This window comes from Gavialis gangeticus, unplaced genomic scaffold (assembly GCF_001723915.1).
Source record: "Gavialis gangeticus isolate Ggan-Ray unplaced genomic scaffold, GavGan_comp1, whole genome shotgun sequence".
NCBI classification, from domain to species: domain Eukaryota; kingdom Metazoa; phylum Chordata; order Crocodylia; family Gavialidae; genus Gavialis; species Gavialis gangeticus.
Genome location: NW_017729028.1, coordinates 38,755,036 through 38,778,342, shown reverse-complemented (window position 1 = coordinate 38,778,342; position 23,307 = coordinate 38,755,036). Strand labels below are relative to the sequence as shown.

General features: G+C 45.2%; 1 protein-coding gene across 2 annotated transcripts in view; it reads right to left on the bottom strand.

Annotated features, from left to right (window-relative positions):
* ANKRD66 (ankyrin repeat domain 66) overlaps positions 1 to 15,474 on the bottom strand; it is a 26,339-nt gene extending 10,865 nt beyond the window's left edge. The window contains exons 1-3 of one of the 2 annotated variants that reach the window (XM_019520989.1): positions 15,176 to 15,474; positions 14,829 to 14,988; positions 13,197 to 13,425 (exon numbers count right to left, since the gene is read on the bottom strand). In XM_019520989.1, coding sequence (XP_019376534.1) covers positions 13,197 to 13,425; positions 14,829 to 14,967 — 368 coding nt within the window. In that variant the 5' untranslated portion in view covers positions 14,968 to 14,988; positions 15,176 to 15,474. The remainder of the gene's footprint in view (positions 1 to 13,196; positions 13,426 to 14,828; positions 14,989 to 15,175) is intronic. The other variant, XM_019520987.1, reaches the window with a different exon arrangement.
* Between the last annotated feature and the right edge of the window lie 7,833 nt (positions 15,475 to 23,307).

The window sequence follows — 23,307 nt, the reverse complement described above, 5'->3', positions numbered from 1 at the left end:
CCCTGCCTTTTTCCTTTCCTGCCACGCCTTGGTGCAATTAGTTGGTTTGTGAAAAGGGAAGCTGCCCATTGGTCCCAGAGTGGGCCCTCATCCATTCTCCAGTCAGCAGGTCCCTCCCAGACCCAGTGGTCCTAATCTTGCCCCTCAAGCCAAGTGGGCCATCCTGGCCCATCTGTGTCCCCAGGGCTTCTGTTGCCTTAAGTGCTATTCTTGGTCTCCTTCCACCCTTACAGCCATGCCCATGTATTGCAGATGTTACCAGTTATCATTGTAATGGGACACTTCGTCTCCAAGAAACTGTTAGGGCTCCTCAAGCCTCTGGGCCCCTGACCCTGGTTCTGTTCTCAGGCTTTGGCCCTAGCTCACCTGGCTTCAGGCCACCTTTCTTGCAACTTTAATCCTCCTGGATTCAGCTTGCCTGTGTTTTGAGCTGGCCCTGATGGGGCCCAAAACACCCACTTGCCCTTTGGGCATCACTGTTGCTTTTGCCCCTGCCCCTTGCCGACTCAAGCCCTCTGTGGCACCCTCTGGGGCCTCCTCGTCTCCCCTTACAGCCACATCCAGTCCACCAGTAAAACTTAAAAATACAAGCACACTGGCCGTAACTCAAACCATCCAAACAATGGATCATAATTCCCTGAAAGCAACGTGCTCTTAACTTGCAGTTCCCAGGGCAGCCCCACTGCCAATCAGACCCTGTCCTGCAGCCATCATGCTCAGGAGCTCTTCTCCCTGCTGCCTGCACGACCAGACTGACTGTCTGGTCTCAGGCACTGGCTTTAAATGCCTCCTAAACTCTGCTTCTTCCTGTCAGGTGGCTCTGCAGGGGTTTCCATTCTGGGTCTGATGACCAGTTGGCCTTTCTATGCTGAGGCTTGGCTCAGCTGCTTGTAGCTCTCTGCTTCTGAGTAGCCTGGATGCCTGTCCTGGCACAGCTAACAGCTCCACAGCTATTTCCTAGAAGAGTCACTTCCCCCCAGGGGTGGCCTCCTCTGCGTGGCCACTAGTTTGCTCACTAAGTCCTTAGCAGTTAGCCTGCGCTCTAGCTGCCAGTCTCCCAGCAGCCAGCTCAGCCTGCTGCAGCCTCCTCTTAAATACCAGGAGCCCTCTGCTACAGGCAGCTACAGTTGTGGAGGGGGGGAAGGAAAAGGGTACTTACACCCAGCAGCTTCTGCATTAACTCCCCAACCACTGATTGGGCTGACACCTCCCCCCCACAACAACAGCTATTCCCAACAGCAGGATGTAACTGCCCCCAATCCCCATGGGTAGAGCCCTGAACACCATTGCCACAGGCCCCAACTCCTGCCCCCCTCCCCAGTGCCACCAATTGCTGTTTCCAGCAGCAATGTGCAATGCTGAATTCAGTTGTGATATAGGTGAAGACACCCCCAGAGGCCTCCCAGGACTCATACCCCACTCCCCCACCCCTAGACTAGTACTGCTTGCACCTGGCTTCTGTACGTCCTGCCTTTTTCAATAGCCTCCTTTATAGCTGTGATTTACAAAATACCATTTAATTATTCCAACTCCAGCCTCTCAGAAAATGGCACTGTAATCTAAAAATAAATTAATTCCACATCCTTTGTTTTCCCCTGGCTTTGGGTCTTCTGTGGTTGTCACTACCTTTATTATTTGAAGCCTTATTTGGGTAGTGTAAAGCATGATGCCCTCTCTCATCATGAATACAGTTAATTTTGTAGCTTGGCTTAGCCAATATTTTGGTGCTGACAATTTTCTTAACTTCATTGTGTTTCTCCACAGATATTTTCTTGATTATATAAGCAATTCCAAATGAAAGAAGGTGTTGAATCTGTTTTCTACTATACAAACTACCAAGGCATCATCATAACATTTACCTGTCTTTACCTTCAAAGACCGAGGCCACTGAAAAACATATCTTTTGTCTTTTGAAAAGAAACTGGGAAAAAAAACTTTTAAAAATTATATTTTAAAAAATCTAAAAAATATATTTAAAAAAGTAGTTACCTTGCACCAGAATAAATTGGGGGAAAATCAACATAAAAAAAATGAAGCTATGTTAGTTCAAAACTGGTGAAAAGTGGGATAAGTAACCAGTTCTCTCTCTGCTTGTACGTGATTCTGGTTTGATCTTTTTAAACTGTATTCTCTTTATGTGTGTTATTTAATATCAAAAGACAAAACTGGAAAAGAAACCTGAAACCTTGCAGAACATTTTTTATGATGCTCAAATCAGTTTAACTGGTTTCACCAAACAACTAGAAAATACATGCTAAGAAATAATGAAGCATTAGCAAGGGGGAGATGAGTGACTTAATCAGCCTTCTTCACCTCTAAATTTAAAAAATTATAGGCAAGTTATTTTGATCACTTACTTTATTCATTGTATTACTGAAGTGAAAGACATCCTTTCATTCTGAAGAAACAAAGGACTTCACAACTATGGCCAAAGTGGTAGACACGGTGCCACTGACTAGCAGCCACCTCTGGCATGTAGGGGTGCAACCAGGTGAACAGCTGGCACTTAATATGCATCTAACAATGAGGTATAGTAATTTTTGCCTGTTGAAACCATCCTGAATCAGAAAAGGTGCCAGAGGATCTTTAGTGTCCAGAACGTACAGAGAGGGACCTCAGTTCTTAGTGTTTATCACCCAAGAGATCTTCACATATCACTGATCTGATGAAATGCCAACCCTAGCCAGCTATACAGGAGTCATCCTAGAAGTTGCCAGAAATTTAGGTTATTTTATATCTGATGGTCAGACTCTTAAACAACATTAGGAAACTGATCAATGATTTCTTAGTGACAAATCCTAGTTAACGGTTTGGTGGTAGTTTCGATCCATTTCAGGAGATTATAGTTGATTACTGACATCCCTTAATCAAACAGACCCCAGTAGGATCAATAAAAGATTATTTGAATGAGAAGCCAGATTTCTTTCCTGAAGTAGCAATTGCAGCATCAACATGAAGCATTTTGAAAATAAAAAGAAAGCACACTACAGATTTAGCCTTTCTCCTGCCTTTCATGTTGGCTAGCCAGGTGCCCACTTGCAAAACAAATAGAAAAGAACTCAGCCACAAGGATTTGCTATTGCATATTAAACCTAATGCAAAGTGTGTTTGTACTGCCTGGCATGACTCCCTGGGCTTCTGTAGAAATTGTTTGCACTCTATATACAGGTATTTGCATGACATATAAATATCACTTGATAGTAACAGAATATGCCTCAAATTTACATGACTAATAAATCTGGTCCCTTAAGCAAAAGGAAAAACTCCATGCATATCTATATATATATATATCGGTTTTCACTACACAATTTACAGAAAGAAAGTAGTGCATCCATCACCCAGATCCATCACATTACTGCATGAAGATACTTACTTATGGGACTCAAATTCTGTACTACACTAGGAATGGATGGCAACAGTTGTGAAGCTGCTAGCACTGGCCTCTCTTCCCTGTCTACTATAGCTTTTCTGGTGATTCAAGGATGCATGACTGTCATCAGCATTTGGGTAAATACTTTCATTCAGGCTGTAAATTACATTAACTGGGTCAAAAACAGATGCCTGAACTCAAGCGATAAGATTTTAACCGTTCTGGGTATTTCCAGACTTTGCTTCTTGAGCGCATTAGTACTAAAGATTTTCTGCCAGGCCTTGCCTAGGTTCTTTCACCTCAGCTGTGTATACCATGCATTCAGTGCTTGCTTCTGGCTCCTAAGCTCATCTAGCCTCTGATTCTCTGCCTGCTCGTGTGTTTTTTACTACGTGAAAATTGCAGATTTCAGCCAACCTTTCTTCATCCATCTAAATCTGCAACTCGCCAGGCAGATACCATGGTTGCTCCTGGTATCTGGGCTTTTCTCATTAGTCGTCAACCTCCCTTGTTTTGATAATCCTTACAAAATACAACGTGATCTTTGTATTTCCCATCCCCTAGGAAATAACACCACAAACGACGTGATCTAGGAGGCAGATGTCGTGAATCTGTTCCTTTTCTACAGCACTGGATTTTCTGTGGCTTTCACCGTCTTCATCATTTCTGCCCTTCTCTTGTTTTTCTCTCTCTGGAGACGCACCGCTCTGGAAGATGCAACACAGCTTCAGGAACCCCAGCGTGCAAGCGCGCATTCAGGCAGTGAAAAGCATCATGTCTTTCTTCATCATCAGTCTTGTATATTTTATATCTTTGTTTTTCTTATCAACAAATTTATTTCAGCTGAGCAGGTTTAGGAGTCATTTCTGTGTAAATGTTCAGTGTAAATGTCTGTCCTACAATACATTCCACTGTCTTAATTTGGGGTAAGCCCAAATTGAAGATGGCATTCATTAGCCATGTACACAATGCTGGGTGCACGTATGTTCTTACTGGGTCGTGTTTTATAAAATAGACCTCAGAGAGAGACCAATAGAAGGGAAATGTCTCTCTCTAAAAAAATCTGTTGTCCAAAAATCAGGGGCTGGCTTTTCTCTTATACCACTGTAAATTAAAGATGATTACACGTGTGCATATGCACATACACGCACACAGATGTGTACATATGTATGCTGGCTAAAGTGGGAGCAAGATCAAACCCCTTTAACCTCTTTGCTGGTATGTGCTTTACTTTACTATTATGAACTGTCACCTAATTCTTAATTTATTGTCTGTTAAAAAACTCAGAAAATTAAAGCCAATCCAGATCTCGTCAGAGAACAATTTTCTCAGGACCGCTTATTAAAGTGCAGTGGAGGAGAAGACCATACGATGAATTCACCGTGGATGCATATTTTACCTGTTCCCTATATTGTATCCTCTGGTTAGCAAAATATATATTTCACGATGTTGTGTCTGTGGCATTTTATATGTGGTGCAACTAAATATAGGACCATTAAAATGTGGCCACCTTGAGTTGAATGGCTTTATCCAGGCACCCAGTTGGCATATAGCAGGGGTGTCAAACCTGTGGGTCTGGTCCACAGAGCCACATAATCTGGACCCTGGCGCTGGCTGAACCAGACCAGCTCCATGCTGCCCATGACACTTGCTAGGGCTGGTCCAGGGCTGCGCCACCCACGGTTTTCACTCTGGCCAAAGTCCCAGATTGGCCCAGCTGGTGCCACATGCACTGGATCAGGCATCTGGGAGGGGGATCCACAGGCTTAATCTGGGCTGTGGATTGGCCCTGCACCATTTGTCTAGTCTGCAGAGCCAGATGAGTTTGATACCCCTGGCATATAGTCTGTTGCACCCAAATACAGAGGAAAAATACTCCTTGCCGATGCACTGAAATAATCAGGGTTTGAAATACAAGACAGGCCTGGGGCAGGTGAGACCCTCCATAAGAGACGAGAGACCCTGGGCCACCCCACACCTCTCTAAGCAGCTCAGGCAATGGCAGTGGTGGCTCCTTCAGGCTTCCAGTTGCCACCTCCACAGATCCCCCACAACGAGTCGGTGTCATTCAAACCCTGGAAACGATGCTGTTTCATACAGAACCAAATACACAGAAAATTAGTATCATTTCAATGCGAGGTGGAGAAAGAAACCTCAGTTCTTAAGCTTCATCAGAGAGGGCAGCCCTGCCAGGAACTCAGCGCATCTCCTAGAAAGGATGAACGGCTGTGACATTTCTGCTCAGTTCAAGACTGGGCCTGGGATTCAAGACTGAGCCAGGCAATCGCAGTACTTCAGACACAGTGCTTAGAAGGCACACAAACCGTATTCACGGCACTTTGAAAATCTCCCCCTGGATCTCGAATCCATCTTTTGGAAAATAAATGATAGTTTTCTAGGGACAAAGCCAGGAGGGGACAAACCAAGAGATGCTGTGAATCCCTAAGGACTTTATTCCTACAGTTCATTGCTGTTCATGAAAAGCAAGTTAAGTTTCCCTCTTGGAATTTAATGAGAGAAAAGACAAAAGGATCTGATACTGCTCCAGCATTGTCATTTGTACATGGTGAATTTACAGTGGGCCTAAAATCCTTCTGCATGGGGGTAAATCCCTACCAGCATTCCCCACACATTTATGGTGATAGTTACATTTTATACCCAGCTTGCACTGGTGGAAAGGATAAGACAAGAAAGAGCAGAGGAGAATCTAACTCATCAACAGGGATCTTTGTTTTCTGTGATTTAAAAAAATCCCCAGTTTTCGGTTTAAAAAAAAAAAAGTAACCCCAAATCTACATTTTCCATGTTTTAAATGAAACACCACTAATATATAGATGTATACATTAGTGGTGTTTCATCTTAATCATGGAAAAATGTGGATCTGGGGTTACTTGTTTTTAACCAAAAATTGGGGATTTTTTAAAATCATAGACAACCAGGATCTCTGCTCATCAACCTGTTTTTCAGAAAATTAATGTTTGTACTTGTGCTCCCTGTATTTTGGCTATCTAATTGATCTTTATGCCTTAAAACATCCAGGGTCAGACCCACCATTTGAGTCAACTGGCAGATTCAATTTGGAGCTCTGCAGGTTTATACCCACATGGGATATAATCTGAAAGATTTTACGTTAAAAAACATTTTATTTCAGAATGGGTTTTGCCATTGTGTAGGCTTCTCTGCTCTTGGAAGTTGATTGGGATTTGAAATGAAACAGCTATCCAAGTAAATGAGGGTAAAAGATGGAAATATGGAAGCTCCCATTTATTCTAAGTTTCCTTTACTGCACTCTGGATTGGAAAGGGCCCTAGGTACACATGAACACCTGGCCTGAACTATTTGAAGAGCCCGTTTTAAAACATGGGAAATACAATATTAGAACCACCAGTAAGGTAAGACAGACAGAAAAGCTGATAGGTCATCTCATTTTAGGATACACTTTGGATGAAATATCTCATGACAGATATGATGCTGTGGAGGTATGAAATATTCAAAGATTATATAAATGTGAGCAGTGGCATAGATACTTGGAAAATTCATAGATTTATAGTTTCATAGTTTCTAGGGTTAGAAGGGACCTGAGAAGATCATCTAGTCCGAGCCCCTGCCATGGCAGGAAAGAGTACTGGGGTCAAACCACCCCAGCAAGGTGTTCATCTAACCTCTTCTTAAAAACCTCCAAGGTAGGAGCCTGCACCACCTCCCTTGGAAGTTGGTTCCAGAGATTCAATTATTACTGTATGATTGCTGTGTTACATATTTATTTATGGGCTAGTTAAAGACTGTATTCCTAGGTCAATGGGTGAGTTTAGGAATTAAAGCCATTGTTGGAGTATGGATAGTAGGTACAAAACGGTAATATAGGCAGACAAGTTCATAGAAGTTTCCTTTTCTAGGTGAAACAGCCTATCCTGGTTTGTTGTGGTTCACAAAGCCTGATAAAGAACTGCAAACAATATTAAAAACCCACCCCGATCTGAGGGAGAAAGAGATTATTCACATTGGATCAAAGAAGTTACAAACATGAGACCATGTCCATTGGGCTTCAATACTATAAACATCTGATAAGCTAAGCACATGTGTAAGATATTATCTTAATATATGTTTTTATCTCTAATGCCTATGTTTTAAATAAAGACTCTACAGCTGGCTTCTTGCTATCAATGTCCCTGCCCCAGGGGAAGACAGACCTGCAAGCGTTCGGTTAAACTCAGGCCTGTGCAGATAGTCACAGTGAAGTGCATGGAAACCCAAGTTTAAATCCCAAGTTAAGAGGCAGAGGAACATGTATTTCTTCCCTTAAAAAGGTGACAGGTAGAGACCCAAGAGCAGTACCTTGAGGTCCAGAGGTGACGCTAGCCCTGAAACTGTGACACGTTACACTAACTGAAGTTGCACTGTTTCTCGAAGATCTGAGATGGTCCAGCTGCACGAAGCTGGAAACAGTCATGAGCCGAATCAGCAAGAAGAAAGGCTTAAAACAGGAAAATGTGAATGACAAGTGGGAACTCGTTACGAGGACTCAGATCCTATGTCCCACCTCTAAGGCTCTCCCACACTTAGCGTGAAAATGGCATGTCCCACCTTGGCCATCCGGGGAAATGCACAGTGCTCCTGTTCCCTCAGTAGGCAACCTACTGACACTGAATTTTTTCCCTCTTGGTTACCTAGTAGACCAGCTTGCCCAGGGCCTGGTCCTGAAGCCACTGGACTGCTGACTCCCTGGGCAAGTGTCTTAACCACTAAAGTTATTGAACCACCTCCCATCCTCCTTTACAGGAAAGAAATGGAAGAAAAGGGAACTTTGAGAGTAAATTTTATAAATCAGAAGCTCAAAATTGTACAAATGGGTAAGGGAAGAAGCAGGGCACAAGAAGAACATTAAGACCAGCAGAGATAAAAACAATAAGGAGACTCTCAAGTGTATTAGAAACAAAATGAAGTCTAGCAATAATACCGGTCCTTCATTGGTTGGAAACAGAAGAAAGTTCAATAAAATACAAAAAAAAGGAGAAGTATTTAGCTAACATTCATGCTCTAAAATTGAGAAAAAGACAGACGATATATCATATGATGAAGCGGATGACACACTATTCTTCCAGCCTGTAAGGAAAATGTTAAACCAAAGTTACTAAGGATCAACATTTTTAAATCAGCAGAATCAGATAACTTATTGCAACAAGTTTCAAAAGAGTTGTCCAAGCACTCTTTGGACCTTTAATGTGGATTTTCAATAGTTCTTGGTACACTGGAAAAGTTGCAGAGAGATGAAAGAAATCTAATGTTATGTCACTATATAAAAAGGTATGTGGGTTACCCAAATAATTATAGGCCTTTCAGTTTGACATAATTATGGGAAAAATAATAAAATGGCTGATGCTGGACTTAATTACTAAAGGATTACAGTTTGGCAATATAATTAATGCCAATGAACATGGTTTTACAGAAAATAAACCTTGTCAAATTAATTTCATACCTTAAATTTCAAGTCTGACTGACAGTGGCAATAGCACTGATGCAACATAAGAAAGACTTTCATAAAGCATTTGAGTTGGTACAGCACAAAATTTTGAAGAAGAAACTAGAGCATAAAATTAGTGTACATTCAATGGATTATAATCATCAAGCCAGTGTGTTTCTGTTAGAGTCCTGCAAAGATCACTACACTAGTATGCATTTTCAGTGATGACTTGGGGGAGGGGGGGAAACATGGTTACTGCAGACGTGTGCAGATGACACAAAGGTGATGGGAGTGGTAAATGGTTCAGAGCAAGCTGGACTGTTTGGTGAACTAGGCACAATCAAGCAATCTGGGTCAGATCCTATTCTATATATTAGGAACATAAGCAGATGTAGGTGCCTAAATGCAATTGTACTCCACCCGGTTTGATTTCCTGATAATCCTTTAATGAAACTCTTAGCTTTACTTATGTCCCAAAAAAGCAACGAGGAGGAGGACCCATCCACCTTTTGTATTAACAAGGAGTCAGGGTGGAATAGATGCCCTCTAATGGAATTAGATGTGATCCTAAGTGTTTTAATATAGCCAAATGTAAAATAATCTATCTAGGGACACTTACAGGAGGGAGGACTCTGCAAAGAAGTGATTCTGACCAAAGTGATTCTGGAAAGAAGCTGGGAGGTCAGTAACCAGCTGAACATGAGTTTCTAGCAATGCTCTGGCAAAAAGAGCTAAAGTGATCTTTGAACATACAGGATAAAAATGAATATCAATGAGGAGGAAGCAAGCTGGCATGATTGCTGCTACAGTCAGAATCACTGTTTCCACGAGCTGAAGTAAAGCAGTACAGTGCCAGCTAAGCCAATACCAGCCTGTACCAGCTGAGCCCCTGACTCAGCTGAGCATATTTTTAGAATAGCCTACATAAAGACGTACATGACTGACACATGACATTACCACAGATCTATAGGGAAACACTATTCTGACTCTTTCAAATGTCCTCAGATATCATTTCTGTATGTATTTCTACATTTCTATTTTAATGCATCCCTTAAAAGGTTTACACTCCAAAGGTGAGAAACGGCAAAACCCTTGAACATTAAAGAAAGAGTTTGGCCCGATGAATCTGGCTAACCTCAGATGAATAACATGTCCTATGAATATTAAGCTTGAAAATGTACAGATGTGTGTTCAATTTTGTGTTATACACAGTTAATCCGGTAGTTTGAAAATTTTGGGTTTCTTCTGGAATGAAAATTAGGGCCATTTTTATTCCTTCTTTTGTAAATCATTTGGGCCATTTGTAGACGTGCTCACCATTTTCAAAACCAGGTTAACCGATTCATACCACATAGTTTGACTCTAATTTCAATGCAAATTAAGTGTTAATAAACAATCAAGGGGGTTTGCCTCCTTCTTCCCAGACCAGTAGCCCATGTGCTTGGGCAAGGCTGAGGGCTTAGTCAGGGTTTGGATACTTAGTCACCTGTGAGGTGTTGTCAGCACATTTGACTTTGTAAAGGTGTTACTTTGTGCCTGATTGCCTTTGTTGTGTTGCAAAAAAACCAATGGAGTTTCCCTTGGGGGGATGGATATTTGCAATGTTTATTTGCATTCCTAAGGGATGCACAGCCGAGTTCCTAAGAACTGTGTTTCCTAAAAGCAAGGCTGTATATACATGCTCCAAGGTCCAGATAGACACACTTCGCGACTTCCTCTTTGCTGATGACTGTGCATTATGTGAAGGCTCACAGGCTGACAAGGAACGATCCATGGATCTGCTCCCATCAGCCTGTGACAACTTTGGACTCACTATTAATACGAAGAAGACTAAAGTGATGTTTCAACCTGCACCTGGCACGACACCCCAGGGACCACACATCTGAGGTAAAGGCCAACAAGTTTGCCTGTATAGGCAGCACGCTCTCCCGTGCTGTCCACATTGATGACAAAGTCAACGCGAGATTAGTGAAAGCTAGCGTGGCCTTTGGCAGACTCTGTAAGTCAGTCTGGGACCGCAGAGGCATCAGAAAGTCGACAGAACTGAAGGTTTACAAAGCCATCATCCTTCCAACTCTCCTTTACGCCTGCAAAACCTGGACCATTTACCAGCATCACGCCAAGAAACTAAACCTGTGCTGCCTGCAAAAGATACTAAAGAACAAGCGGCAGGACAAGATCCCGGACACCGAGGCGCTTGGAAGATCAACTTTTCCCTGTATTCACACCCGACTGACACTGGCGCAGCTAAGATGGGCTGGCCACGTCTCAAGAATGCTCAACACTCGCCTGCTGAAGAAAGTCTTCTACAGTGAAGTGTCAAATGGAGTACGCTTTTGTGGTGCACCAAAGAAGCAGTACAAGGACACCCTAATGCTGTCCCTAAAGGGTTTCAGCATCAACCCAGAGTCATGTGAGCAAATTGCTCGCGATCGTCCACCTGGAGGTCCCAAATCCAGAATGGAGCATTAGCCTTTGAACAGCAATGCATGGCAGAAGCAATGAAAAAACGAAAACCTCCCGCATCCAGGCTTCATCGCTCTCCTGCCCCTGCTGCAGCAAATTGTTCCAAGCAAAGATCAGACTTATAAATCCCCATGTACTCACCTAACCAGGCCTCCACCCACCTTCCTCCTCTTCCCTTTCCTTTTCTCCTTTTCCTTCTTTCTCCTGTTCTCTTTTCTCTCTTCTTCCCTCCCCTCCCCCTACTGGATGCAGTCGTCCTCGCCCACAAAGGACAAAAAGTATAGTAGTATATACATGCAAATTAATACAGTTAAAATTGCCTAATTCAGACTGCTCTAGTCTGCATTAACTTTAATCCTGATTCAATGAGGATTAGTTCATTCAGACTGGAGCCTATTCTTCATTCGGACTAAGCCATCTGTATGTATATAGTGACAGTTGTAATCCGGATTAAACCTAGAAAAACATAACGTCTATAAACAGAAAACTAACCCTGATCTCCCACAAATATGCAGTATTTACGTGCATCACAGGGAGAACAAAGCCTCGTCTTAGGACCGTGCATCACACTTGGGAGCTGTGAGAAACAGTTGTGCGGGGAGCCCGCCTGGGGCAAGGACAGCATCACTCGCATGTAGCGGCGGCTCTGCTCCCTGCCCAGAGTCTCTCCCCCTCCTCCCTCTTGCTGGCAGGGAACCAGGGGGAAAAAGAGGAGTCTGCAGGCTGCTGCTGCTGCTTTGGTCTCCAGCCTGCCCCACTGCTGCAGGACGCAGCTGCACTGGGAGCCTGGCTCAGCACCCTGCACCATTCTCCTTCCCTGCCCTATGCCTTTCCCCGCAGGAGAACAGGGAGGAGAGAAGGAGCAGGGCACAGTATGAGCAATCTGCAGGGTCCTGAGCTGGGCTCCCAGCACAGCTGCTTCTGGCAGCATGGGGCACAGAAGCAGCTCTGGGGCTCTACCTGTGCCCAGATCAGCAGGGGAAGAAGCAGAAAGAGGAGGCAAATGGTGGGGTGGGAGTCACCAGGGGGCAAGGGATGAGGAGCAGAATGCCTGCTCCCCTGCCCCTGCTTTCTCCCAGCCTACCCCTGTTTTACCTGCCCCCTATGCCTTGCTTACCCCGCACCTGCCCCCTCACTTCTGCTCTTCCCATTGCCGCAGCAGTGGGGGGACAAATTTAAGGTGAATTAGATTGGAAAATTATGACACGTTAATAATTTTTCATGTCTAGAATCTAATTATTGGGGATCATCTTAAATTCAAAGTCATCTTGGAATCGAGTAAATATAGTAAGCCTTTTTATAGGTGCTCAGCAGCAAATTTCAACGAGCAGTTTTTTCTATAAAAGGCTCTTCCTAAACAGTTTGTTTCATCTATTTATTATTCAGGATGTCTGACCCGGTGCCGTAAAGGTTTCTTGCTGTGACTTCTGGTTTGGTTCCACCAGCTTCTCAATGCCTGTATCCTGGCCTTATTGTGAGAATTCAGAATTTAAAAGCACCACTTCATGGTGGCAAGCCATTGAAGATAATTCTGTCAAGTCACTCAGTAAATGAACAGAGAGCTTTCCAATCAACTATCACAGTATGGACCCCCAACCACACCCTCCCATGGAAGGTATATTTATAACTTACATACTATTTAAACCCAAGATTTGGGTAGAAATGTAAGTCCTGCATGGGTATTTGGCCTGGTTTTCTTTGTAGGAATGAATTTCATTTTCAGTGGCTTCCACTTGCTCTAGTAGGATTGGAGCCATGATAGTCAAAGCACCCAGGAGCTTGTCCAACATCTCTCCCAGCTATGTAGTTGGTCCAGTAAAAGATAACAGAGAAAAACCTTGCCTCTTCCACTTGTTCATCATGTGTTGTAGGTGTTCGCAGAGCTGCTTTAATACTCACGTTTCTAAGAACTTTACGCAGTCTTTGTGTCCATAGATTTCTGCCACCCTTTTCGGAGTGTCACCGTAGAGATCAGCAGCATCCATGGCAGCATGCAAAGCATGAAGCATCCTTAGCACACCTGGTCTTCCTGACTCTGCAGCAAAATGAGCCGGAGTCCAACCCATGTCATTTCTCAAGCAAGGACGAGCACCATGTTCCACGAGCAGCTTTACCATGTCTGATTGCCCTTATATATGCACAAGGACAAGGGAGGAAAGATAGCTTAAAGGTGAAATATTTAAGACATATCATAACACATACGGAGTTATAATAAATCTGCACCTGCAGACGTGATGTCAACAGCTAAGCTGCATGTATCTCTACCTTATGAACTTGGATCCCAATACACAAAAGCTTCTATGACCTAAGTTGAAAGCTTTGCCTCCTGAACTAGCATCAGGTCTCCAATGCTTACTAGACAGAGAACAGTCATGTATACCACATCAGATCTGGCGTTTCATCCATCCAGTGGTTGTGATGCTCTCACACAGTAACTGAGAGAACAAATGTTGGAACTACCTAGACATTTTCTGGCAGAACATGTTGCGCCGGAAAAAGCCGATTCAGCAAAAGCAAAATGTTTTATAGAAATGTGTCGCTTTCAACAAAATTTCTCTCTATGAAAAACCTGACACAAAGCATTTTGATAGTGTCAGAGGGAACACGTCTATATTCAGAAATGGAACAGTCTCATTTTCCATTCGGAAATGACATTTTATCTGGAGATGCCTTTTATTCTCTTTTTAAGGTATTAAAATATAAAGAATATCAAAATCAAAATAAAGTGGGATTTTGTCTCATGGGAAATTTCAAAATTGTTGGCTTTCAGTCTGTTTCAGAATGGGGGAAAAATTCAAAGTCATGGAATTTCCTATAAAACAGAAAATCCATCTGCTGTCCAACACTATTATACCCTGCCTCTAGTTAGGCAGAGCTCATCCCCCAGCCCCAGTTGTCCAGTTTTATGTGCATGCTATCTACTGGGGATCACAGTGTCGACCATTTACAGCTGTGGAATACGTGCAGCTGCATGACCAGAATTTGCAAGTCCCCTTATTATGACGTGTTAACAAGGCTTCCCAACCTTTTCCTCAGCATGACCCCATTTAATCATTAGAAATGTTTTGCAACCCCAAAATGATGCATTGTGACCCCAAAATTACATCAGCTGCCTGTAACATGAATTTTCTGTGGCACAGCCATGATTGCTGCTGCCCAACTCGCTCACTCCCACTCAGGAAACATCAGATCCCAGAAACAAGGTAGTACAACAGGCTCTGACTTCCCGTCTCATATGTGCTTCTTGCTGTGTAGTCAGGGGTGCTCCCCATGGCTACAACACTGCATTTCCAAAATTTGGCCCATGATGAACAGAAGTGAATGGATGGAGTATACATCACAGCAGTGGTCCTAAGTGTGGCCCAGAGTCCACACTGGCATGCCGCAATTATAGCTGTCAGCACGCTGCATAACCTTATTATTAGCTTGCATGGTTAATGCCTCCTTGCTGAAGTAAAGCATCATCATCGTCATCTTTAATGACACTAACGTTAGCATTTACATGCACAGCTGAGTAGCAGACCGGCTCACCTTTTGCAGCCGCCCAGTGTAGCGGTGTCTTGTCGTTCCAGTCAGCATCTTTGTGGTTGGGATCACAGCGCCCTTTCTTCAAAATCTCATTCACTAAATCATAATCTCCCAGCGCCGCAGCTTCATGGAGCTCGGTCATGTTGCACCTTGATGATGAATCCTGGGACCAGAACAGCAAAACCACAAGGTCATGCTTGTGTGTTTACATATTAATTTTTTTTTGCAACTCACGGCGCCTCGACGTCAGTGGGTTAGGCAGCATCCAAACAGAAAATGAAGATATTGCCTATTAGGATCCAGTTTCCTCAAAAAACAAAAGAAGAAGGACAGAAGAAAAATGAACATACCCCATTAATACCATCTAAAAGCAGTGGTGTGTGATGCACTCGCTCTGGACTCAGGGAAAACTGGTTGCAAGATGTAGGTCTTTAAATAAAGAAAACCACAGCCAAAACCATAATGCATTTCTCCACGACGTTGCTAGATCACTCCCAGCTCAGACCAAACATTTGCCTTCAAGGCTGTTGTTACTTCTTTACCATGGAAACTGGCTCCTCCCGCGCTAAAACTGCAGACTTATTATAGGGCCTGCTTTGTTGAAAAAGCAAAGTTACTGCACAGATAATGTCCACGTCTTTCTGTGCAGGCAATCTGGGCAGTCCATGCTGCTCATGAAAATGCATGAAGTCACTCTCTATGGGTGGTGAGCCTTGCCTTTGTGCAGGAAACCTGAGGCTAAAATACAGAGCAGACACTTATCTCACAGTCTTGCCAAGGTTAGAGCTGTGCACTTCGGTTTCCCCTTTGAACCAGGTCATCACTTACTAGCTGCTTTGGTGTTGAACTCCTGCTCCTCACATCGCCAGAAAACTGCATTAACTCTACTAGGAACGCAGGGAACTCCTTCCAGGGATTTAACCTGCTACAAATGCTGAATGCAATACTCACAGGGTACGCCTACACGTGTAATTAAGGTGCAGCAATAAGCTCCGGTGCTTAACACGCCACAGTTTATTGCTCTCAGGTGTACCGTTTGAACGTGCACCCAGGACCACAGCGCATTAATGGGGCTCAGAGCAGCCCCAAGTGGTAGGGGCCCGGGGGTCAGCCTGGCCAGCTGTGGGCTGCAGAAATGCTGACTGGGGCACAAGGGTGCTCCTGTGCGAGGCTAGCTGGCAGGCAGCCCCCACCCTGAAGCACCATTGTGCCCCAGCCAGCTGGGTCAGCGTCTACACATGCATTGCTGCACACTACAAAATTTCACAGCAGGATAGTACTTGTATCCTGCTACAGACTTTATTAGTTTCCCATGGCCTAATAGGGCTGCACATGCAGATGCTGAAATGTTTGCTGCAGAGCTAATTAGGCAGCTCTGCAATAAATGTCTCATGTTGACATACTCACTCTTCACTAACCTGCAGCCAGGTTTGGCGATGATTGCAGTTTTTCTGCATGTGGCAAAGTACCCATCAGCACTGTACAAGCAAAAAAGGGTAAAGGGGTTAACTGATTTAACACAAAACCTCCAGGGAGAGAAGTCAGGTGAGCCAAGTGAAGCCCTCAGAGAAGGCAGTGAAAAAAGAACCTACAGTCATCCGGTCAGTCTGCACACAATGGGAGTCAGCTACCTCCTCATAAAGACAGTGGTGAGGAAAGCTGACTTCAAGACAGAAAAGCAACTGGGGAATAAGCTAATCAGGGAACGCAAGGCAAGAAGGGGAGAAGAGCTATCAAGGAGATGATGACATTAGCCCAAGAAAGACTTGTTGGAGAAAATGTCAGACTCTGGTAGTACTGGGCCATCCACATCTGGGAGAGGGTGCAGTAATGTCTTGACAAGGCCTGTGGCGTGTAAGCAACTCTATTATATACAGGATTTTCTATACAAAGCTATTTACAATAAAAGGTAACAGTTCTTGCTACTGCTCTTGCAAGGGCCTTGTGGATCCTGGTCCTCTTTTGCCGGCCAGGGGTTCCTGATCTCACCCAGACTGTCTCCTGGGATGCCACACTCTGTGGCTGCGTCCACACAAGCGTGGACATTTGGTTCCCCAGGGACAACTAACAGCAGGACACCTTGTGCCACCGCTAGTTGCCGTGCGGTCTCTGGATATCCGGGGGTCAAAAAAGCCCCCTGCTCTGCTCCGTTGCAGCACAGAGAACACCTGAATGTGCAGTATGTGGGACTGCAGACATGTCTGCGACGTCTCATACTGCGCAGCCGCATTCATCTGGACATGGCCCATGTGTCCCACTTACTCTGTGTCATGGACACATGCCGAAGCCTCAGTTGTGGACGGATTGGCTCTATGGTCAGAGAAGAGATACAGAGACCCTGCGACCAAACTCCTGACAATGCCCAATATAATAGAATGACACCCCTTGTCAGCCAGGTGGAAAGAGAGACAGCTTATGAAAGGAGTGTGACTGCTCAAAACAGCAGGGGCCCGGGCAGGATAGCTGGACTTCAACAGATGAGTAATTTACCTAAATTTTTTCATCATATCCAAAGGTGATAGCAATTGTAGAAAGCCACTAAATGTGCACTTCAAATACCAAGCAGTGCTAACAAACAACACTACAAAAGATGAAAAAACAGTTGGGCAAACTGCAACAAGGATGCTAAGGTGAATATATTAGGTGCTTTCCTGAGACAGAGACAGAGAGATACAGAAATGATATCATCAGGAAATGTCGTGGTGTGAACACCTCTACTGAAAGAGGCAAAGCCAGACTGTGGCAACGAGCACACGCCCTGCCTAGCAAAGGAGGAAATCCTGTACTATAGTCATAGAATAAAACTGAAGCAACAAAGCAAAGGGCAAGGCTGGGATGCAAGAATGAAGTTGGGAAAGACTTGAAGAATAAGAACAGAAGACACCACTGATTAGAGCAAATGGAGGAAAATCCAAGCAGTTAAAGCTACAGCTGAGTGGGACTGCAGGCTGAAATGAGAGAGACTAACAGTCAGTAGACATACCCACACAGTATTATTTGGCTATATACATTGCGCAGGTGCCCATTGCTTGGCCATGGCAGGGAGTCACCATTTCATGCTGGTGTCCTCCCAGCATGAGTTCCTTGCTCAACCAATAAGCCCATCTTTCTAAATATCTTGTTTTCCCTTACATTTCTAATTACATCCCCTCCTGCCGGGGCATGTGCCTTCCAGAAAAGTGGTCAAAACCAGCCTGCCATTCTTCATCCAGGGGCATCCAAATTATTGTTCCAAGACACAAGTGCCCCAAAATCATCCTCTTAACTTCTTCCATTTTTGATCACCAAACAGCTCTTCCCCAGTCACTAAGCCATTGGGAACATTGATTATTGTTTTCATGGACTCCCTTATGACCTCTGACATATCTTAATCGGGCCCTATATGTCTTATGTTACCAAGGACCAAGCATCCACAGCTAGTGCTTGTAAGTTGGCATACGCAACCTCATGCTTTGTTTCTCATTCTCAACCCACACCTGTCTACCAGAGTTCAAGTATCTACCCTCCTTGCTGCCTTTCCATGCGAGACTCAAGGCTTCCTGCAATTCTGGAAGATACATTAACAGAGTATTTTTCTCAATGATGACCAAGGATGTCCTTTCTCCAGGGGTCATGCTGTAATATGTTAAAGTTTACCATAGTTTATGTAATAGGTGCTGGCACAGTTGATTATTTCTTTTTATGGGTACCTGCAGACCAAACTTTTGGAAAGCAGACAGTCCAGAAGAGGAAGATGTCGTAAGAAATCTAGCGGGACAAAACGGCAAGGGACAGCTAATCTCTCTCTCTTGCTCACCCAACTGCCAGCATTTTGATCAAGCGCTTGTAAACCTAACAGCTGTGCTGCTGTGTCCTTAATAAGCGTTATAACAGTGCCAGCTCATAGGAACAGAGAAAAACAGGGGTGGAAGGAACCGCGGCAGGTCAGCTAGTCCAGCCCAAGGCAGGTTTTTAAACCTTCCCAGACAAAGGTCTGTCTAATCTGCACTTAGAGACTTCAAACTGCAATGCACATAGTTAGTATGAGCTAGAGCCCAGGTGTTAAACTGACCTCCTGCCCTGCACCACATCTGGATGGCCGGGGCTCTTCGCTGGCTGGAGCTAGTCCAGGGCACGGGGTGGCTCCCACAATGGCAGCAGCGACAGCTCCACCTTCCAACCGGTGCACGCAGCGGTGACTGCGGCAGCTCCAGCTCTCGCTCGGTATACACGGCAGCAGCTGCTCTGGCTCCCGTCACATGCTGCGTGCCCCATTTTGGAGCTGCAGCCACCCAATATGCTTCTTGTTGGCGTGGCAGCTCTGGCATGGAGCACGTGGAGCAGCAGCTGCAGCACAGGGGGGCAGCAGGACCAGCAGTGAAAGACCCAGAGCCAGAGCGGTGGCGACAGACAAAGGTTGACTGCAGTTGTCAGGCCTCGCTTGTCCTCCTGATCACATAACCACTGGGCCCCAGGACCACAGATCCTGCAGCAGATCACTGGCCCCAGCCACACACCCCCAACTTTTGCTAGGCAGTCCCCAGCCTAGCTGGCTGGATACAGCGTCTCTGTGGGCCATATCCGGCTGAATGTTTCACGCCTGTTTTGGAAAAGAGTAACCCTTAGAGGAACTGTTTAAATGCTGCTGCCGGTTGCATATAATGAAGCACGCGTAGCTGAATTATTTAATACAAGAATTTTAGTTGCATCACTAAATCACTGGATCTTGTGGCCTGTTATAAACTAGTCAGGGGGGATCATCAGGCATTGGGGGAGTCACTGTTCCCCCGAGCACTGCCAGGAGTGACCAGGAATAATGGTCACAAGCTGGCAGAGGGTAGGTTTAAGTTAGACATCAGGAGGCGCTACTTCACGGTCAGGGCGGCTAGGGTCTGGAACCAGCTTCCAAGAGAGGTGGTGCAGGCTCCTACCCTGGGGGGTTTTAAGAGGAGGTTAGATGAACACCTTGCTGGGGTCGTTTGACCCCAGTACTCTTTCCTGCCATGGCAGGGGGTCGGACTAAATGATCTGCTCAGGTCCCTTCCGACCCTAGAAACTATGAAACTGCCACAATCCAAGTTGCAACACCATCCAGCCCCATGCTCCTAGAAACAGCAGAGCTGCCAAAGACATCATATAACACCGCGTACAAAAGCATCCCACCCTGGTTGCGTGCCCGTGAATTCCTGGTCTGCAAAGGCTGAGCCCTGAGCAGAGACCCCAGCAGCTGTGTTTCATAAACTTCCCGCAGACACGGTGCCTCATGGAAAATCTCCTTCACTGACCTTGCCCGGCTTTCCAGCCCACAATTGAAACGCTTGGCCAAAGATGCATGTGTCAGAAGGAAGCCAGAGTTCAGTCCCTCCCCTTGTGGGAAGCGAGTCAGAGGCAGTCAGAAACAGAAACACGCCCAGCAGAAGCAGCAGCCAGTAAATACTCTGCCTTTTAGGGACACAGACCCCGGCTGCCCCAGGACTGAGGCTCCCAGCTCCTTGGTGAGCCCCAGCCAGACCCGAGAGCGTGGGACAGTGCACACAAGGTATGTGCGGTGGGATGCACCGGAGGGCAAAAGAGAGGAGTGGGAGGGGGAGGCTGCAAAGAAGGGGATTTATAAACATCTCTGTAAGCCTATGCACCAAGCGTGCCTCGCTGCCTGGCATTTTCAGCTGCAGGGTCTCTCCCTTGAACTTCCCCCGGCTCCCACCCTCCTTCAAGACTGGCATCCCTTTACCCAAAGGCTGATACATTATGCGGCACCTCCTCCCCCTACCCCTAGACTATCATTTCATCCCCTAACCTGGCAGCACGCCACCCCCTGCCACTCCCCAAGAAGCTGCCATACCCACTCCCTGAAGACTGGTGTGTGCAGGTCAGTGTTGCCAGATGTATAATAATAATCATATTTATATCATAATTTCAACTCCTGTACGATGTACAATCAATAATAGTAAAACTGTTCAAAATGTACAATAATTGTTGAGGTGCCTAATTAATGCAACATATGCAAATCCCAAGTCACTCTCAGTAAGTTTTAACTGATCTTTGGGGTTCCTGTTTTTGTTTTGGTTTGTTTGCAAAAGTATTTATTTCTCTCTCTATATAGATACACATATACACATGTATCTACACACACATATACACCTCCAACTGCAACACTCTGCCAAGAGACCCCTGTGGCTCACTTGGCAGATCAAAGCGCACTAAAAACCCATTACACAGCTCGCACCACATGTCCGAATGCCTGCACACCCATCTCCATACTGGTACCCTCACCGTGAGCATTTTTTTAGATGGCTGCTTGCCTTGAAACAAAGAAGTTTCATCTTTGATGATTAGTTCTCTCTCACTGTAGTTACAGTGAGCAATATAAAGTAAAGAAGATGACTTATTTGTATATTTTTCAGGGTACGGTAGTTTTTCACCAAATGCGATCATTTTGAGCTTCCACTATGATAATTTCCTATTTCAGACCTGGCAACGCTGGTTCAGGCGAGCATCTCCGTGCCTGCGGGGCTGGGAGGGAGGGTGTTCAAGCAGGCCTGGGATCCCCTGAAAGGCATCTGACTGCAAGGTTCAGTGGGCCACCGCCTCCCCCGCACACCTGGCGAAAGGGAAAGTCTCTGCCAGGCTAAGGGGGAAGTAGGTGAGGTGCCCAGTGTTTGCTGCGTAACCAGAGTGAGAGACAAGGGCGGATGAGTAAACTGGGGCAAAGGGAAGCTGGCTGAGGCAGGGTATGTAAAGAGGGAGACACGCTGACAACCCAGGAGACTTTGCACGCTGCCTACGTGCTCAGTGCAAAGTAGGCTGCACCTCACCCCCTGCGGCATTGGTTTTCTAGAGGCTCTAAGGGGTCCTCTGGATTTACAATCATACAGTGCTGGCTAAGCTGAGAATGTGGCCCCCTTCTGTGTTTAAATACTTCACAGCAGTCTGGAAAACTGGCATGTGATGGTAACCAGAAGATGCATTAATATGCACATAGATTCATTCCCTGCTATTAACAACTGCCACATTTTCCTGTCATTGCCCAAATACGGACCCAATGCCTCCCAAAGCAGAAAGAAGTTGTAAGAATAAGTTGGGAAGCATCGTTTTAATGTATTGTCTTCCTTTGTGATAGAAAGTTTGTCACTAAGCAAGCAGAAGAGTCCGTAGAAGTTTTATATGCCGGTGTTGCATGCCAGCCCAAGGAGGGACAGGGTCACTATGTCCCAAGAAAACCAATGCTTTAGAAATAGCTGAGGGAGCTAGCTTGTTAGCTAGGTCTCTTTCCAGCCGTAAATGGGGCATTTTGCTGTTGCAGAACAAGCAGTAATAATACAAGGAGGCCTTTTATCTTTTATAATGGGCTGCAATTTTAAAAGAAACAATTAAGAGCCGATAGCACTTGCCCAGAGTGGCAGGACAGCCTTTGAGGCATATGACGGGGATAAGCGACTCACTGAACTATCGGGCAAAAGGGCAATAGAGCCACTTTTGTGTGGCTGCGTTTTGTGTGGGGTTAGGTGAGCTCTGAACATGTCTCCTGGACTGGACCCTGCCAGGAAGATAGATGGGCAATTCCTAAATCCTATATCCTGACAAGACTTAGGCATCAGATCAGTACTGAGCAGTGAGGGTCTATCAGGACCCAGGCAGTCCCTTCTGATAGAAATGCAAGGAAGCTTTAGTAGCAGAAACATGAGCACCGGCAAGGTTGGGTGGTAGCTGAGCAGAGATCCTGCGAATGCGCCTGGAAGGTGAAGTTAGATGGTTGACGGGGCAGAGACCCCAACTCCCCTGTGTGAATTCAGGCTTCATTCCCCACCTGTAAGAGAGAAATATTTATCTGCTGTTACTGCAAGATCAAACTTAATGTAAAAAGAATCACAGAGGTATTCAGGCAAGTCTGGTTCACTCGTAATCTGTGTCAAGGGCTTTGAAAACAACAATTAGAAATGGTTGTAAAAGCATGCGACGTTATTGCTCATCAGAGGAGGTAATGGAAACTGCGTGTTCAGATGCATTAGGCTCAGGTGTGCACAGGCACAGCAGTACAAAAGTCTGTGCTTTAAGGACATTTTCTCTCTTCACATCCCTCAGTCTCACTTCCCTGGCTCATTCAGGAGCATCTGTTTAACCCTGCTGACTAACCACTTCCTCTCTAAGAAAACAAGCCAAAATGGGTTTACAGAGAAAGCCACGGCCATAAAAAAAATGAAAGCCTGTGGTTAAGGTTTCAATGGCCCACCCCAGTACGACGTTTCCGGCTGCTGGCAGGTGAGTCAGTGCTCATCTTAGCCAAGACAACACTCACGCTCTAGACCAGCACGCACTCCCTTACACTGCTTGAAAACTAACCTCTCCTCTCCAGACACCTTCCTCACTGCTGTTTTGAACCCTACATTTTAGGTGTCATACCTTTTAAAGGCCACGGCAGCCAGAAAACTCGTTCACTTGTATGGCAGCGTTTGGAGCAAGTTAGTGGTTGACCACATGCACAGGCCAGTCACAGATGCAGCCT